The following is a 19,184-nucleotide window of genomic DNA, read 5'->3' as shown; positions in this document are numbered from 1 at the left end:
AGGGGGGGCTCAGCTTTTCTTAGACATAAGTAGGGGGGCGCCAAGGAAAAAAGGTTGGGAACCACTGCTCTAAATAGCTCTCACAGTCATCAACATTAGTCAGCGTGTGACTCATGACCTTGTTTGTTGTATGCCAGACGCACAAGCTGTACCAATGCGATTAAGGACGTAAAGAATGTCGCATCACACTGCTGCTGGCAGAACACCTTTTCTCTCCAGAAATGTCAAGTCTTCATGAATCAAGACAAATACACTTCATTTTTGATTGACAACCATGCATTTAGGAGATAATGCAATAGGTCCTGGAGGTTTGGCCTACTAAGTAGCCTGCCTACAATTTTAAGCGAGAACAAAAATATATAGTTTTTATACCAACTTTTGTATACATTATATATTCTAGTGTATTATCATAATTTGTTTAACATGTGCAAATATATTTTTTTTTACCTCAACCTCAAACCAGATAAAGACTTGCGCACCCCCTGTGATCTCTGCCGCTCCCCTGAGGGGTCCCCAGACCCCAGGTTGGGAACAACTGCTCTAGCCTGACAAGCCAGACCCACATCAAGATGTTGGGTCTGGGAACTCACCATTGGCAGGGCTCAATCTGAGGGGCGGGATAAACAGTTGTCTTTCAAATTCCCTCTGCACGCAATAGGATAGCGCTACAACAAAGCAGAGCAACGAAGAAGGTAGTGGAGCTAGCTGATAGATTTTTGCCATATCCGGTCGGAAAAACTCCGAACACATCTTCCTATTTTAAGAATGACTTCAGTGCCGTTTTTTGTTCTTTTCTCAAAGAAAAGCTTAACTCCAAGTCTTCCAGAGTCGCGGCCAAAGCCGATTCGAAAGACCGCTGTTCACCAGCAACAGCAGCTATCTTCTTTGTTTTCAAGTAGCAGGGAATTCACGCGGAACCGTTGTAACTCTGCTGTCATTCTGTTAAGCCCGCCCACCGACTCTATACACAATGTGATTGGCCCGGCTAGAGTTTGGCTTTTCCAGCTCACAAGCCAACGGAGAGTTGCTAGACCCCCCTGGCTGCAAATTACATTTACATGCTGCTGCTAGGGTGCTATGACATATAATTGACATTGTGTTCATTTGTGGTGCCTCTACTGCCTTAGTAACAAGGTAACAGGTCACTTTAGATTTGTTGTAATTATTTTACTTTACGGCAGGTACAAAAGGCAACAAACATCTTAGCCTTTATCCCTACTGTCTTACATCTGTGGTGTTGAATCTAAAAAGCACACATATTTGTTAGATGGTTTGGTGTCGTGATCATCTGTTTAGCACGGCTCGCTAGTTCTCTCCATTGTGTATTAACAAAGAGTTGCGGTCACAGCAGCTGCAGAAACACCTTGCAGAGCCTGCAAAAACGGTAATAGGTCAGCACGGGTTGCTTGGGTTTTCACCTACACATTTCAGATTGCAGTATGCCGCTCAACAAAGCTTGATGATGTACGAGACATCCAGCTGGTGCTGCTGTGGTAAAATCCTGACAGTGATCTTTTAGCCAGACACAGACACATAAATCTACTTAAGAGTCAGACTGTATATGACCTCAGTCAGACATCAGTTTAGTGCTCTGCTTCAGTTAAAAATATTTCTTTAATTTAGTAAATCACAAAAGATATGAAAGAAGTTGGGACAGTGGGAGTGTTTCACCTTTTAAAAGATGTATGGCATAATTGAAATAAAATTTTAGATGTGATTATGAGCAAATAAGTAAAGATTATGATCATAGCCCACAGTCCACAGGGCAGAAGAGAAAAGAAAGGAGAGAAGTGGGAAATCTCTAAACACATTTGCTGTTGGTCAAAACCACGGCTGATTGCATATAAAACAGCTTCTCTCTTTGAGAGGTCGGATACCATTTTTTTGCTTACCAATTTGAATATCTTTCATTGCAGTTATTATTGCTTTTGAGTGGTTGCCACTATACACTGCCACACTATACCAAGTGTGTGTGTGTGTGTGTGTGTGTGTGTGTGTGTGTGTGTGTGTGTGTGTGTGTGTGTGTGTGTGTGTGTGTGTGTGTGTGTGTGTGTGTGTGGAAGAATGGAATCAGTTTCACATGCCTGTGATATAACATGTGCACATCAGGGGAAAATAATTATTTGCAAATTGCTTTGTTTCATCTCCGACATATTGTCTCTAAATACACACTCGCAAACACACATACTATGCACATATATGCCTACAACACAATATGATTATTGTTTAAGAGACTTTAATGGTTGTCAGTCAATTCCTATGATGTTTCAAAAATCACAATCTGGCCCTGTGAACTGTAAAACTATCCACCTGAAATTAGTATTACAGTATTTAGCATACTATTGTATCACCACTTCAGCAGCTATTTAGTTGAATCCCTGGTTTAATTAGCAAGCTTCGCTCCCTCTGTTGTGATTGACTGTTTGTGCAAATTACAGGCTTCTGTAATTGAAGAGGACACAAATGAAGCAGGTCTGTGCCAGAAACCGGCGGGCTGCAGCTCTTTGGCTGCTGATAGAGGCTGACCAGTCATATATTCCATCATGGCACTTTAAGTATGACATTGTTCTGCTGTGTGTACTCATTGGCAAAGAGAGCAAGAGAGACAGAGTCAGACGGAAAAAGAGAAAAAGCAAGACGGAGAAGCAAAGCAGCAAATTACACGATGCCAAGTACATTAACATATCCATCTGGTGTCTCATTCTTCCTCCACCGCTACTCACCCCATTGGCCTCTGTTGCCCCCATCACTGGGCTTGAATGGGCCCTTCCAGGACAAGGTCATGTTGTTGGCGTGTGTTGTGAATCTGCCACCTGAACCCAAAGGTGCCTGTGGGGGCCTGGCGCACGGACATGCAGGCAGGGTGGCAGTAGTGACTCTATAGTTCTAAACTGAAAGGAAGCAAGACTGAATCACGCAATCTGGGTCACACATGCACGCAAAGTAACACCTTTCTGTGTTCCTGGCTTTAGTTTTCTCTCCCCTTACCTGTCTCTCTCTGGGTTTTTTCTCTACAATACAGTACTATCAGGATATAAACTTAGCAACACTGATTTCATGTGTTTGTATTGTTAACACACATTCGACCCTTCTGTGTGTGTTCCCACAGGAATTGGCATTCCCTACCGTCTGATAGCCATTTTCTATGTGAGTCAGTGATGACTAAGTGTGCAACACTGTGCAATGTGGCCCATAACTTGTATCTATGAGACAGAGACGAGTACACAGACAGATGGCGTGTCTGGAGTCCAAATAACAATTCAGTGGAAATATTGCAGTACAAATTAAGATAGGAAAGGTACACCAAAAGAGAGAGGCAGAGAAATAAGGGATTTTTATTGAGTTAACCCTCTGAACCTTATTGCCCAACTGAGTCCAAGCTGTGTAGTGTTTTATCGTTATAATAGAGAGCAAAAATCAAGTGTTATCTGAAATTAAAATCACATCAGTGGAAGATTCAGGTCTAGCGTTACCTAAGCAGATGCTTTGTAACCTATATCTCTTAATTTATCACATAGACCTAATGATAGTATTTTATGAACCTGGGAACTCGATGTGGAAGTTTTATTTATAGCACATGGTAAAAGCAATAGTAAAGTTTCAGTTTGGGTAACTGATACTTATGTTATATGCGTTGAATTTAATTTGCATTGCCAGGAACAACAAGCCACCGTCTTATTATTCAAACTGAGAGGAATTTATTTAGCCAAAGAATGGCTGCTGGATGGCACACTGTTCACCTGTCTGTTGCCCTGCATGAACTTTGAATCAGCTACTCTAGGTCCTGCATCTTTTTTGATATGAAAGTGGAAATTACCCTTGAGGATTTTTTATACAAGGACTTCACTTTCAGAATTTAATGAACTGATGCCACCGCAGAGACAGAGTAAAAAAGAGTGAGTTGCTGAAACATGCCCTTACCAAACCACTGCTGTTTAGTCTTTCTTTTTGACCTGTCAGTACAAGATGATTCAATTAACAGAGAGGAAGATGGACGTGTTTCTGCTGAGTTTGTATTTCTTTGCCCTCACCATATGTACACCTGCTCCTTTTTTTGCTGTGTCCTTTCATTGTTTGGTCTTAAATGTGTTACTCTGCACGTCCTACCCTTTACCAACCTAACCTAAACCCCTACAACCCCATCAGAACATATTGATGATATGCTGTCATCCCTCTGCCACACTCAATGGCTCCTCCCTTCCTTATACATCATACATATTGTACAGACACAACTGCACACTTCCATAGTGTAAAACTATCTCTAGGTCAAGGAAAAAGACAATAAAAGTAAGAAATGTGCAGACTTTAAGGTATCTTTGATAAGTCCAGCTTTCACTGGACAACATTTTCGCTAATGTATTAGGTGAAGCTCAAGAATCTTTGTCATAAAAAAATGACATTTTCCCTTGAAGGAAACATCTGGAGAAGTGTTTGCTAACTTGCTGGGTTTAATGTATTTGTACTGTAAAAACTTCATTTTTCCAGTCATTACTTCTTATGCACGAATGACGATCCATATGGATTATAATTACCGCCATTACTATGAATCGGTCAGATGTTGGACATGTCTCTGTGTTGAAGCCGGCAATTGTGATTCAGACAGACATGAAAGCTACATTTTTCATAGAATTCTCACCAAAAGTAGTTTTAGATAAATCTGCTTTATTTGCATTGCTGTCCCTTTGTTATTTCTTTCTCTGCCTGAGCATTTCTCTTTGTCCCTCCTTCTGTGGGTGGTGGAGTCAAAGGATATTCTTTCATACATCGATTCATAAGAGCCAGCTGGTTGAAGGGCTTCAGAAATATTAACTTAACTCTTAGCTCTCCTTCAAGTAAAAGGGCTCTGGATGTTTTTTTCTTCTCATTAATTGCCTCTGGTTTTGGTTTTGTTATTTGTTCTTCATTAAAACTTATGTGAACATTATTTCTACTTATTCAAAAATCCAACTCTTAATGTGTGCAAGAGAGAACAAATGTTCTTTTTCCAAAGCTCAATATGGATCAGTCTATAAAAAATTTGCCTAAACTGCCTAAAAGGCTTGAGATAATATCTATTTTACTAGCAAAGTAGCAAAGAGGTTTTGATAAAAAAAAACTTTTTACAATCCAAAAGACGATTCCAGACTATCTAATCACATTCATGAGCTGAACTTAGAATACAAAACTGACTTGATTATTCAACTGGAAGCAGCAGATATGAATTCTATGACAGCAGGATTGTTAACTTAAAGAAATAAAATAAAATCAACAGCCGAGGCCAAGTGGGGTCATTCCCTGCTCAGCTGCCACAGTGACAGTTACAGGAAGAGGTTGAATCCCATTTAGAGTGATGGCTGCTTGACAGCTCTTCAGAAAAAACACAACTATCGTCCGCCTCTCCCACAGAGTCATATCCTCATCTGAGTCCTCTCCCACAGAGAACACCACTGTCATGAAGTTAAACAACCTTTCCAAGCACCTTATGTCATTTGATATTTTTTTCACAAATCATTTCTCTGTTGTCCATGACCAATTTAGGATTGCAGCAGCATCCATTCCCTCTGTCGCCTTTTATCTCTAAACTATCGATCTAAATGATGTATTACCCTCTGTAATATTGGCAATTGAAACTGAATTTATTTAGGAAAATACAAGTGAAGGAGCATGGGATAGTTATCGGGCATAGCTAGTCTTTTGTTTTAATAACCAGAAAATCTTGTTTCAAACCTCTATGCTGCCAAACATCAACCCTGCTCAATTGTCCTTGAGCAGGATCTGTTTGTGAACCTGATCCCTGACCTGACTGCAGAGATGTCCAAAAAAAAGAAATTCCACCAAAGAGTAATAGACTTTCAAACACCCCATACTTTTCTCACACCGCTCTTTCAACTACAAGTCAAGGAGAAGGAGGAAAAAAACAAAAACAAATCATAGCCTACTGAGTAGAACTAAGCAGCAATACTGCTAGTTATTGTACTCTTATGCAGTAATTATTCACAAATGTTAGTTACTATGCATCTAACTGGGAAGGGGTTGAATCTATTAGTCATGTAAGCTGTCAATCACAGATGCACCCTGTATGTTGGAGGCCTTATGTTAGTAGTGGTTGTGGGAAGTAGGGAAAACATTGGCCAGCTGGGATAAAAGTCAATGAACAAGGTTATAAGAGAAGCATTTCGTCTTATTATGGTTTCTGTGCGTGATAATGCACATTGGAAGCTTTATTTTAGAAGAGTCACACAATAAATGTGTGTCAAGTGGCAAGTAACTTTAAATTAAAAAAAGGCATTTGACTGTCTTGGTGTCTTTACAAAAGTCAGTTATCAAGTGCAGGGTAATTCCCATATTGCCAGAACAGCTCTGATTGAGTTGCTTATAACCTGATAGTTCCATGTAATCCAATGAAACTTGATCAAATAATGTTTTGATATAGTCTCAAGCCTTTTTTCAATTCCACAGACTAAAATGCCACACTTAAGACACTATTTGTTGTGTCCCTGATTGAAAAGAAACATGACTTACTGTACAATACTAAGGATACAGAGTCACTATGAGTTGAATCGGTTATTCCTGAGAGAGCTCAGTAATTCAAATAGTAGAGAACACGTGTGGGAAAAGTGTTGAGATTAAGGTCACTGTGCTTGATCTATATTTTTTGTGTATAATGCCAATGCATTTAAGCTGGTTTTGATACATTAAACATGTACTGAAAACAGTTTTTTCAAACTTTAAAGCTCATACAATTAAACAATAAAAGAGACCTCATTTGGAGGGATATGAAACAAATTTAAACTACCTTTCATCCAAAATAATTACTTAGCTGTTGTATACTGTTATTGTACAATGTGTACTCCCATGAAAGTGTGGCATTTGGCATTCTCACATTTTTCCTAAATATTGTGGGAATTGGACAAAATTGCAATCTCTCACAAATAATTAGACTTAAAATAGACTTAATTCTACAAGAAGATTCAGGCCGGGCTCCGAGGCATCAACTAATGCTTTACGCACAATTGAGGGTTGTCTGGACATGTTAAGGTGTGTGTGTGTGTGTGTGTGTGTGTGTGTGTGTGTGTGTGTGTGTGTGTGTGTGTGTGTGTGTGTGTGTGTGTGTGTTTTCTAATTCTACACGCTTGCTGGCATGGAAGCCAAGTTCTTTCTTTTTACCAGCCCATCATATTTGCATACACATTTTCTTGGTATGCAAACAGCTCATAACACAGCACTGTGTGATAAACTTAGAATACAAGAGAAATACTTCCTTTTCAGCAGGTGTAAATAAATTATAATGAAATAATTTCTCCCAATATTCATTTTTTTGTGTCAGAGGCCACAAATCAATTGACTAGAGACACAAGTAAAAAATGAAGGCATAATAGACTGGCATGCATTTATCTCAACACACAAAAAGTATCCCTGGATTTTTAAGAGTGGCTGAAAAACATGTTGCATGTTGCACTTTTTAATATGGTTTCCATATTTGTTTATCCTTTTCGTTAATCAGTATAACTATTTTGCCATCTGATTATTAATTAAAAGTGATGATTCCATACTGCGCCTCTTCGATTACACTCATGTGATTGTTTGTGTGTATGTTCAGATAAGAGGGACAAATCCTCCTCTCTGCTGTAGGTACTGCAGTGGATTTTGCATTAAGCATTCGTCAGAGAGAATAAATGTATATAGACAAGGGTTCCCCTCACACACTGCTAACAAAGTCTGAGCACAGACAAATTGTTCATATCCAAGCTGCCCCCTAATGTCATTTTCTAAATTCATTCTGACATGGGAGCTCAAAATGAAATGAAAGCCTTCCGCTTTCATCAGTATTGTGTTATCAAACCCCCCCCTCCCCTTCTCTCCCCACCACCCCTTCTCTCAGTTTTTCCTCCACATTGGTCCGATTCGTTTCACCTCATTCCTTAAACAGTGATTCACCTTCTCCCATGCCCACTGGGATCTTTTTATATCCAAAACATACAATAAGCATGCACAACGTCAAGCAGATGCTGCACTGGTGTCACAAACCGCCAATAAAACTGCACCGTTATTCACAATATGATAACACAAAAAAGACAGTCGCCAAACATCCTGTGCCCTCCAGAAATACTGTCATCCCAGTTCAAATGAGCCAAAGAGGCTGTACTATAAAAGAGATAATCAGCACAGATGAGTCATGCACTCTTGCTGCTGAGTCTCTGGTATTGTGCACTTTAAAGCAGATGTACAGTACTGACATCATTTACCTAAAAAGTAAATAAAACAAAATTTCACTGTGCTCTTTTAGTCGTTTAGTTAAGATTAGAAAAAGGATTGTGGTTTAGGGTAAAACACCGGTCGCATTAAGTAGTACTCCTGGGACACGAACACCCATTTCCTGGGTGACACTATGTTTTCCCCTTAACCTCTTCCGGGACACAAACTCCACTCTCCCGCTTGAAAGCCCAGTGTTTTAGGACCCTCCCTTTTACCCTGACCTCCTCCCTATGCGGATCTTCGCACTCTAATACAGCGGAAGTCAATGTGGTGCACACAGTAATAATTACTTGGAATACATACAAATTACAGTGCATTACTTTTCATAGCTACATGTTTGAATGATTCATTAGAGCAGCCTTCAGAACTATACTATATATAGTATATATATATAGTAGTATGGTAGTAGAAATGGCCACTATATTGCCGATACATTCACTCCCCGACTGCAATGACGGTGCAGAGACTGTGAGAGTGCAGATGCAGTACACCCGGAAATGCTGACCAATCAGAGCAGACTGGGCTTTTTGGGAGGGGGGCTTAAAGAGGCAGGTGCTAAAATGGAGTGTTTCTGATAAAGGGTGAATACAGGTATATTCAAACAGACATGAGAAAAATAATGTGTTTTTTGAACATTAAAGCATGTAAACATGTTCTGGTAGAATCCCAAAATATGAAGTATTTAAGTATGAACCTGAAAATATGAAATATGAACCTGAGCATAATATGGGACTTAAATAATATATTAATTACAGTATATGGTGGCATGCTGTGAGATCCACTGTGCCACTATGTGCAGAGATCCACAGTGAGAAACGTCATTCCGACCCCAACCCAGGAGGCAGCTCACCTAATACGCGCACTCACTAAAGAAAGAAAACACACAAGAGGTTTATAGAGCCTCTGTAGGATGTTCAATCTCATTAGAAGTGTTTCCTCATGAATAACATTGAATACGGATGAATCACTCAATTATAGATTCCTGTGTGTGCGCTGCCTATGTGTCTTGACAGCTTCCTCTGTGTGTGACAGTGTGTGTGTGTGTGTGTGTGTGTGTGTGTGTGTGTGTGTGTGTGTGTGTGTGTATCTCTCTTGCTAGAATAAACAGCAGTAGGAAGTGCCAGTCAGTGAAAAATGGGCGCCACCTCTCCTCGCTCTTCTCCTGTTGATTTAATCTCTTGCCCTTTGCCACTACCCCCCAAATCTGTCTTCAAAAAACACATCTGAGGACAATCCCATCCTGTTTGTGTGACTCTTTGAAATAAGCATAAATAACCATAATGGGAGGTCAGAATATTCTCCTGGCTGGTGAGAAGGAGGTTAAACATCCTGAATACAGACTTGAATCACTGCTTCAGCCCTTTTCACCTTTCCTTCTTCTTTTATAAATGGGATTTCCTTCACCACTATTTACATTTAAAAAGTATTCTGTATTCTTACAGTCAGTAAATCAGGCAGAAATCAGTAATATCTACACCCACTGCATCAGAATGATGGATAGCCAATATGACATAGTTGTTACACGGAAGCCTTTTTTTTCATAAATGCAAAACTGCATTAGCTAGTGGAATGTGATAGTATTTAGGTAATGCAGTTCAAAAATACAAGCATGGCCTGAAACTCTATGTGATTCAATGCCTTTGACATTTCGGCTCCTATAGCATTGGGATTTTTTCCTTGGCTTGCTTTCCTATGTAAAATCTACGTGTGCAGGGTTTAGGACATGGGCCTGACCCCTACTGATTGGAAAGCAGTCTGTGTCTGGAGGACTGATCATAACAGAGTCCGTCTGAAGTCTTTGTATTTTTCCTGGTGGTAGGCGTACCTGAAATACTGCTTCCACAACTGGCACCTCCCTGGCTGTGGCATCTGGGTTTGCTGCAATTACAAACCTCTGGCTGTGAGTTGTTCTCATCACACCCACATGGGAGAGCAGTGAATGAGAGCAACCGAGTACAAAAAGTAAAAAAGTTTGTTCCACACGCACGTCTGCAGCCACTTTCCACACTGCACTTTTCCATCACCTCCCCCTCTCAATCTCATTGCGCTGGCAAATTAAAATTCACGTGTTGCCAAGCCGTCCATTCTCCCTCCTCTGCTTAATTGTCTCGAAAATTGAGGAGATTACCAGGCGCGATTTATGTACCAATAAGAATTTGTCAGAAACCTGGCACTCTATACCTTGAAATACACACACAAAGACTTTGATGATTTGGAAGATGAAGGCAGTGGCCATCATTGGATACCTCCGCTCTCAAACTGTATCCTTTTCACTTCTACCCTTTCTGTATATCACATTGAGCAAGCATGACTAAAAAACTCACACAGCGAAGTATGAAAATAGGGCTGGGCAATATTTCAATATATCGATATTGTGATATGATACTAGATATCGTCTTAGATTTTGAAAAACTGTAATATCGTTACATGGTAAGTTTTGTCTTTTCCTGGTTTCAAAGGCTGCATTACAGTAAAGTGGTGTCATTTTCTGAATTTACCAGACTGTTCTAGCTGTTCTATTATTTGCCTTTAACCACTTAGTCATTATATCCACATTATGATGGTTATTTATCTAATCTAAATGTGGAAGATATTTTGTGAAAGCACCAATTGTCAACCTTACAATATCGTTGCAATATCGACATCGAGGTCTTTGGTAAAAAACACACACACACACACACACACACACACACACACAATGCAGTGTATTTTGATGCTGATCAACAATCTCTCTGTCTACACGAGTGTCACTTTCTCCTAAACTTTAACACACTGCAGCATACCCAATATCATTGTTTTTTTTTTTTTTTTTTTTTTTTCAACCTTTATTTAACCAGGAACAGTCCCATTGAGTTACAGTAACTCTTCTCCTAGGGAGTCCTGGCCAAGACTGGCGGCAAAAAGTTTAAAAATACATAAAAGACAGGACAAAGGTTACATACTACATCACAAATCTCTGTACATACACTATACATACTAGAACACAAAAAAGACATTACACTTAACTTAAGCTAATACAAACATACAACTTAAAGGGCACCTAGTTAAAAGCAATTACACTGTTCAGTCAGAGTTGACTTTAAAAGGTTTTTAAAAGTATTGAATGGTGTTACAGATGGTATATGCTATTTTCTAAGGAGGTTAGATATGGTCTGCTCAATTATCTTTACATGTCAGCAGGCGAGGTCACTAACTCATTCAAATTTGAATATTTGCTACATTTAGATTGTGTATGGTAAATTACACCATTTTGGATTAGGCACACAATAGCAACGATTTGCATAAATCATACTGTACATTTATCACCAAATATTTTGGAAATCATCACCCACTCATTGTTGTGTTATAGTTGGAAAATATATAGTTTTATTAGTCACTTAAATGAAGCTGCCAGTAGTTCATGAATCTAGTATTAGTGTAACATATTTCAAAGCTGGCAACAATGGTTAGAAGCTGAGCTAACATTTGGCAGGCTAATTGAGCCTGGGGCCAGTGATGATATTCCTGCAAGCAAACATAAACTGCAGTTAATGATCGTCATACTGTATGTTATCAGTGAGAGAGGGCTGTGCATTTCACCACGTTTCCTGATCCCATGAATCATAGGTGCCATCATATTGTCGATTGTGTGAGTTCTATCGTGTGAAATTCAATTCAATTACATTTTATTTATAGTATCAAATCATAACAAGAGTTATCTCAAGACACTTGTTCACAAAGACCCAACAATTCCAGTAATTCCCCCAAGAGCAAGCATTTAGTGGCAAGGAAAAACTTCCTTTTAGGGAGAAACCTCGGACAGACCCAGGCTCTTGGTAGGCGGTGTCTGACGGTGCCGGTTGGGGGTGTGATGAACAGTGGCAGTAATAGTCACAATAAAGATAATGGAACTATGACTAGAAATAGTAGTTGTAGTAGTTCATGGTGTAGCAGGACGTAGCAGGGCATAGCAGGGTGTAGCAGGGCATAGCAAGGCACGGAGCAGGACCACGGCGACAGCTGCAACCATGATTTAGGTGCCACCCTAATCCAAGGAAAACTGCTGGGTGAAAAAAACATAAGGACTCCGGGGAATAAGCTCCCCAGAGCTAGGTTAGTAACACGCATTTCTGGGACATGGATGCACACAGATGGAAAGAGAGAGGAACGAGGAGCTCCGTGTGTCAAAGGAAGGAAGTCCCCCGGTAGTCTAAAACCTAACAGCATAATTAAGAGCTGGTGCAAGGCAAACCTCAGCCAGTTCTATAAGGGTTAGTAGATGAATCTGACGACTATGAAGAGAAGCAGAGAAGAGAAGGAGTTCCGTGTCTACTGCTATACACCCTCCCCCGCCGAAGGAATGGATTGGGTTCATATTCATATTTATTAGGGGTGTAAGATTCAGAAATGTCACGATTCAATTCAGATTTTTAGGCTCACGATTCGATTCAATATCGATTTTCGATTCAAAAACGATTCTCCATTAAAAAAACGATTCACAGTATGTAAATGTAGTTACTTTTCCCATATATATATATATATATATATATATATATATATATATATATATATCTTATACATCCCTTATACATTCATGTGGATTTTTTATTTAGTTTATTTAGTATCTTTTATTGTCCATATTATTCATGTGGATTTGTTTGTTAATTGTTATTCTAACATCCTGTTATGATGTATGTGTATGTTGTGTGTGATGTGTGTAAGCTACTGGGACCTTGAATTTCGCCTTGGGGATCAATAAAGTATCTATCTATCTATCTATCTATCATGTGATTGCAGTAGACATACAATTAAAAAAAAAAAAAGAATTATTATTTTTTTTATATATGAATTGATTTTTGGAATTCTATGAATCGATTTTGAATCAGTAGAGCTTGAATCGTGATTCAAATACGAATAATTTTTTTTGCACACCCCTAATATTTATAGGTGGCACTTTTAGTTTAGAGCTTTGTGGGGTCTGGCACTGCCTCTCTGACATGATTTACCAACATCATTGCTCTGTACGTGTGTAGTTTGGGTAGCGTTAAACTAATGAACAGACATCCAAAGAACAAAATCTAAACAAACAAGCACAAAGAAATCCTCACCTTTAATCAAGCTTATTTACTGCTGCTCATCTTGATCATGATCATCTTATGTGTGTTTGACAATAACTTTATTTAATTTAGGTAGTGTAATGTCTAAAATCTGCACTTTCCTTGTCCTTGGTCGCCTAGTTTTCTTTTTTTTATTCTCTACAAGCTCAATATGGATGATCTTTTTTCAGTTCTTCTGTCAACTTCTTTCCACCCCCGCCATCCCACCCACACGCACACACACAAACACACACACACACACATGCAAGTGTGTATCTCCATGTGAGATGCATGTCTGCAGGCTTGTGTGAGTTTGTGTGTAAATAGCCAGGTGTATGCTGAAACCCCATGTTCTCTCCTGGGAGCAAGCCAAATGAGGCAGTGTGATTATAGCCTCACCAATGTAATCTCACCTCTTAGACTGTCGACACTCAACCCCATCTATCCCCTTCCCCCCCTCCTTTCTCTTCCTCCATCCACTCCTCCTTTCTTTCTGGCCCACTCCAGCTAAATCCAATTTGTTATGGTTTCAAACAAGGCCTTGTTTTTCTGTGCTCTCACCACTTCAAACAAAGTGGCTTCTGTTATTGCTCGTCCAATTTGAAATAGTTTTTTTCCCCCCCTCATCTTTCTTTCCCTTCAGGTCCCATCTTTCTTTCCTTCCAGGTCCACTCTTGCTGTGATGCACAATAGGCAGTGTGGACTCTAGATGTGTAGCACAAGGTGCAGCAACTGCAAAGATTTTACACAACTATACAGAGCTAGTCTTTTGTAGCTTAAGGACACTATTGGCATTTTGTGTCAGACTGAACTTTTCTATCTGCTTTTGTGGTGGCTTTTTTGAAGGCTGACATAGAGACTTTTAGGTTGATGCTGCAGTAAATATAGTAATATTATATATATCTATATATATATATATATATATATATATATATATATATATATATATATATATATTAGGGCTGTCAAAATAACATTTCATTTCGATTAATTAATCTGAGAAAAAATATTGTTTTAAAATAAAATTATTGTTATACATTATTATTAAATCATTTAATTTTGACCATATGGCCTTAGCAATAAACAAGCCGTTCTTTAATGTCACCGACTGTTGTTTAGTACCCTTTTTACTTTCTTTTTAAAAAGTATCGGTTCAGGCACCATTAATTATGTATGCGATTCATTTCGATTAATTAATCACAGAGTATGTAATTAATTAGATTACATTTTTTTTACATCGATTGACATCCCTAATATATATATGATTTGTTTGTGTGTGTGTGTGTGTGTGTGTGTGTGTGTGTGTGTGTGTGTGTGTGTGTGTGTGTGTGTTCAGTGTCTCAATTGCAGTTCTTGTTTGACACTCAAAGTGGTTTTGAGGGAGATCTACTGTATACTTTTTACCAAAAATAAGGGGGCAAAGATTCCATAGAAAGGAACTTTGTAGTGTTATCACAAGGAAACTTCATCTGAACACCTAATAATGTGAGGGAAAAATGTTGTTGCCTTTGTTTGAGGCAGATAATCATTATTGGTTAAAGTATGGACAGAAAGAAAGAGCAGAGAGGTCATCTCTTTATTGTTGAGTAAATGTATTGAAATGTTTTACTCCCAACATGCCTCACTTCACTGAAAACCTGCCTCTGGGGGTTTTTTTGCAAAAAAGAGGGCTTTTCCATAGTCTAGTTGTTGATTAATGGCAATTTTAACCATAAAAATAACAATGTGGTGGTAATGATGAATTGCAAATAATAAAAGAAACTCTAATGGGGTCTTGATAGTGGTAGTGATGATGATGCTGATGTTGATGATGATGAAGACAGATGGTGATGTTTAACAGGAGCCATACTTGCACATGTGCACACTCATGCCTGCAAATAGGTGTATTGTATATAAATGAACTTATAGCAAATAATTGCTGTGTGTGTGTGTGTGTGTGTGTGTGTGTGTGTGTGTGTGTGTGTGTGTGTGTGTGTGTGTGAGAGAGAGAGAGAGAGAGAGAGAGAGAGAGAGAGAGAGAGAGAGAGAGAGCAAGGTTAACCTGCTGATGATTGTAAAGATGATAAATGGTAGCTAGTTGAAGTCCATGTATGTGTCTGTGTGTGTTTTGCAGGGGATGATGTACCTGGAGGAGCGTAGGCTCGTCCACAGGGATCTGGCAGCCCGAAATGTTCTGGTCAAATCTCCCAACCACATCAAGATCACAGACTTTGGTCTGGCTCGCCTGTTGGATGTTAATGAGAAGGAATATAATGCTGATGGAGGAAAGGTAAATCCTGTCATCACTTTGTGACACGTCATTTACACTATCAGACAAATAAACAAATGTCTACATTTGACATATTCTAGCCCCACACTGTACTGTGCAAGACTATAAAGGGTAGAATGGGCCCCTGAAATAATTATAAATGTTTTAAGTGACAGTTTTATATATTTATTCGTGGATATATTTAGAAAGAAGCTTAAAGGAATAGTATACTTTGGGAAATGCACTTTTGCTTTCTTGCTGAGAGTTAGATGAGTGGATCAATACCACTCATATCTGTATGGTAATTATAAAGCTACAGCTAGCAGCCGCTTAACTATATCTAACTATTTCTTGGCCAGGCACATTGATTTCTTAATGTGTGTTCAAACAGACTGTGGTGGGAATTTTAGAGGTGGTGCATGCAAAGTCAATGAAAAGAAAAGGAATTGAACACAAGTCATATATTATATACACACACATCCCGTGACTTTATGAATCAGCTTCATGAACATACACAGAAAAGATAGGAAAAAAAGACAGATTGGAGGGAAATAACAAAGAGTTAAGAGTTGATTCAGAGGCAAAGCTGAACAAAAACACTTGGTACGTCTGTCGGTAGCTACCTTACTAATGTCACAGTGTTTAGTTGGTACATTGGCTGTTTTGGGTGAATAGTCACAAATGGCCGAGGTGCTAAATAAATACTGTGAAAGTATCAAAACGCTCAATTTACGGAGAAATACGCGTAAAAAAAGCCCGTATTCTGTGCCTTTAAATGAGCCATCATGCCGATGCAGGAGACCCGGAAATACTGACCAATCAAAGCAGACTGGGCTTTTTGGGGAGGGGAGCTTAAAGAGACAGGCACTAAAACGGAGCATTTCAGACAGAGGGTGAATACAGGTATATTCAGACAGACGTTCAACAGAATGTTTTTTATATTAATGAACGTCCGTTACATTCTAGCCATTGCCAAATGAGTTGCTACAAAGCTAATTAAGACTATCAGCTTCACACAACTTTCTCTGTATTTCTCGGTATGGCTGTGTTGAGAACATGGTGTCAGCCAGCAACTTTGGAAACAGAAACTCAAGTGAAGATAATTACCTCTTCTGAAGAGTCCATCATGTTTTTTTAATCCTCCATGTCCTCCTTGGCTACAAGTAATTGTGTGAAGGAGGGGTGGGGGGCGCGTGCACGATTACGGAAGGCGTGTGTCATGTGGATGCAACAACAGTGGTGTTGTCGTTGTCGTCATTCCTCATGGGGGAGACAGAAACTATGTACTATAGCTTTAAAGCATGTAAACATCTTCTAGTAGAAACCCAAAATACAAGTATGGACCTGAAAATGAGCATAATGTGTGACTTTTAAGCAATAAATAGTAAAAAATGTATTACGGTATATGGTGGCATGCTGTGGGATTCAATAATTAGTTTCTCTTGTGTCAATATGGGCACAGATCCACAGGGAGAGACGTCATTAAGTAGTAGGAATATTAGTGTATCTAGTGGTTATAGTAATATTTGTAGCACTACTGGTAGTATTATTAAACCAGAACTGTTAGTGGTTGAATAGTGGCTGTTATAGTGTGCAATGAGTGACCTTGTTATCTGTTTTTATTATGTGCTGTTTGATGTGTTTGGTTTTGGAGGCTCATTGAGAAACAATATTATTAAATTACTCTTTTGGACCACACCATTGACATGTTATAAAAGACAACAACAGACATTAACAATAATTTGGGTTTTATATCCTGAGGGAGGAACTTAGCCCATCACAAAGGACAGTTTTAGTGGAGTCAGTGAGATACTATTCTGCTCTATTGGACCGTTTTATTTACTTCTGGGGAATGGAGATCTCTATAAATGTAGCAAACAAATATGTCCTTGGAGCTCTCTGTACATGGGCTACTGTCCTCTTTTAATTTTTGTTCATCCTTTTCCCCTTTTGTATTTGTGTTTGTAAACGATTTCTTTATATTTTCATCCTCTCTCACCCCCCTTTCTTGTTAGTCCATCATGGTTTGTGTCAATGCTGAGCGGTCTGGTATTATCCCCTCCACTGAGAGAAAGACAGACACTCTAACCTTCGACATCCCCCACCCCTCAACCTCCATCACTGTAATCAATATAATTGGCCTTCAAATCTAATCACAGTGTTAAGCTGCATCCCAGACTGCCCTGCCATTTGCCCCACTATATTCCAATATAGCTGGAGCTTGTTTTCATGTGTGTGTTTGTCTTCTCTTTCATCAAACCTTGTTTTTCTTCATTCTGTCATACCACTACTCTCTCTATCATAGTTTACACAATGCGTGCCAACACCTCACCAACAGATGATCCAAGTTTAGTCTGAACTAACACTTATGTTGTCAGGTTTTACTTTTTTTTTTAAGGAAATATAAGAGAAAGGAGCTCAACGTTTTTTAATGGTGAATGTTGCATGTATATAATACTGACGTGCTATGCTTCTATCTGACAGATGCCCATCAAATGGATGGCACTGGAGTGTATCCATTACAGGAAGTTTACTCATCAGAGTGACGTTTGGAGTTACGGTAAGTTTCAAATTTCCTTTTAGGGAACTTGTGAAGTGGACAAAACCACTAATATTTTCATATATCAGATAAACCAAGTGATTTTCCTTTTAAAGTTACATCAAAATAAGTGTATGCAATCTCTGTAGGATCAAGAGTTTGATGTTGACAAAAACTTTAAGTTCATTCCTTCTAAATAAATAAGTAACAGTATGTTCAAATGTTCAAATGTAAAGTGTTAAAATGGATGTAAATTACTGGATGGCCGACAATGTTCTCCAGCTTAATTACAGTAAGACAGAAAGCTTCATCCTGGGCCTCTGTTGTCAAATGTCCATACATAGACAGTATAAGAAGTCTGGTTGCCATAATTGTATATCTGCTTTAAAATTAGTCAAATTCTGTTGTTTCCACAGTGGGACTTTAACGAAAATAAAAAAAATGTTCTCTTTAGATACTGTATGTGAATATTGTCTTACATAGTCTGGCATAGCCAGACTAATTTGCAAATGTGTAAAATGAACCTCTATGTTCATTTTCAATTTCCAAGTGCCGTTATTAGCTGTGCAGACCAGAATGCCTTCGGACGCAAATGAATAGGCCTACAACCAATCAGCGCAACAAAATTATGTATCTCTGAGCCACACAGGCAAGTTGTGGCAGTGCTTGGTCTGTTTTAAAGCAGGAAAAAAGGGCAGCCGGGTCACAAACTTAAAAAAAAAAAACAGTACACTGAAATGTGTTCCAAAAACATTTTAGGCAAGAAATATGCAATATAGAAACATAAACTTGATTCGTATTTGACCAGCATCGCCTAGTTTGACAATTTGAGCTGAGTTTTGTGAGCCTGTTGCGTTGCGCTGGACGGAGAATGCCAGTTACATCCAGTAACTACGTTCAAGTATGACGCTCCTCTGTCAGTCATTGTCTTAAGGAATATACACATTAAAAAGAAGACATCAGGAATGCTATAGAATATGGATACAATCTTGTGAAGGCATACGCTGTGCAGTGTGTGTCCAATAAACTCTAGCCTGCTTGCTGGACAGACAGTTATAGATCATTTATAGATCTAAGGCAGCTGTAG

At 39.0% G+C, this 19,184-nt stretch overlaps 1 protein-coding gene across 3 annotated transcripts in view; it reads left to right on the top strand.

Moving 5' to 3' along the window:
- The window catches only part of erbb4b (erb-b2 receptor tyrosine kinase 4b), a 370,775-nt gene that overhangs the window by 330,746 nt on the left and 20,845 nt on the right, over positions 1-19,184 (top strand). For all 3 annotated transcript variants that reach the window (XM_078261658.1, XM_078261657.1, XM_078261659.1), the window contains exons 21-22: positions 15,424-15,579; positions 18,043-18,118. In XM_078261658.1, coding sequence (XP_078117784.1) covers positions 15,424-15,579; positions 18,043-18,118 — 232 coding nt within the window. The remainder of the gene's footprint in view (positions 1-15,423; positions 15,580-18,042; positions 18,119-19,184) is intronic.

The sequence above is a fragment of the Sander vitreus genome, chromosome 11, assembly GCF_031162955.1.
Source record: "Sander vitreus isolate 19-12246 chromosome 11, sanVit1, whole genome shotgun sequence".
Classification (NCBI taxonomy): domain Eukaryota; kingdom Metazoa; phylum Chordata; class Actinopteri; order Perciformes; family Percidae; genus Sander; species Sander vitreus.
Note: the sequence above shows the minus strand (reverse complement) of the source record. Positions and strands in the feature narration are given on the sequence as shown.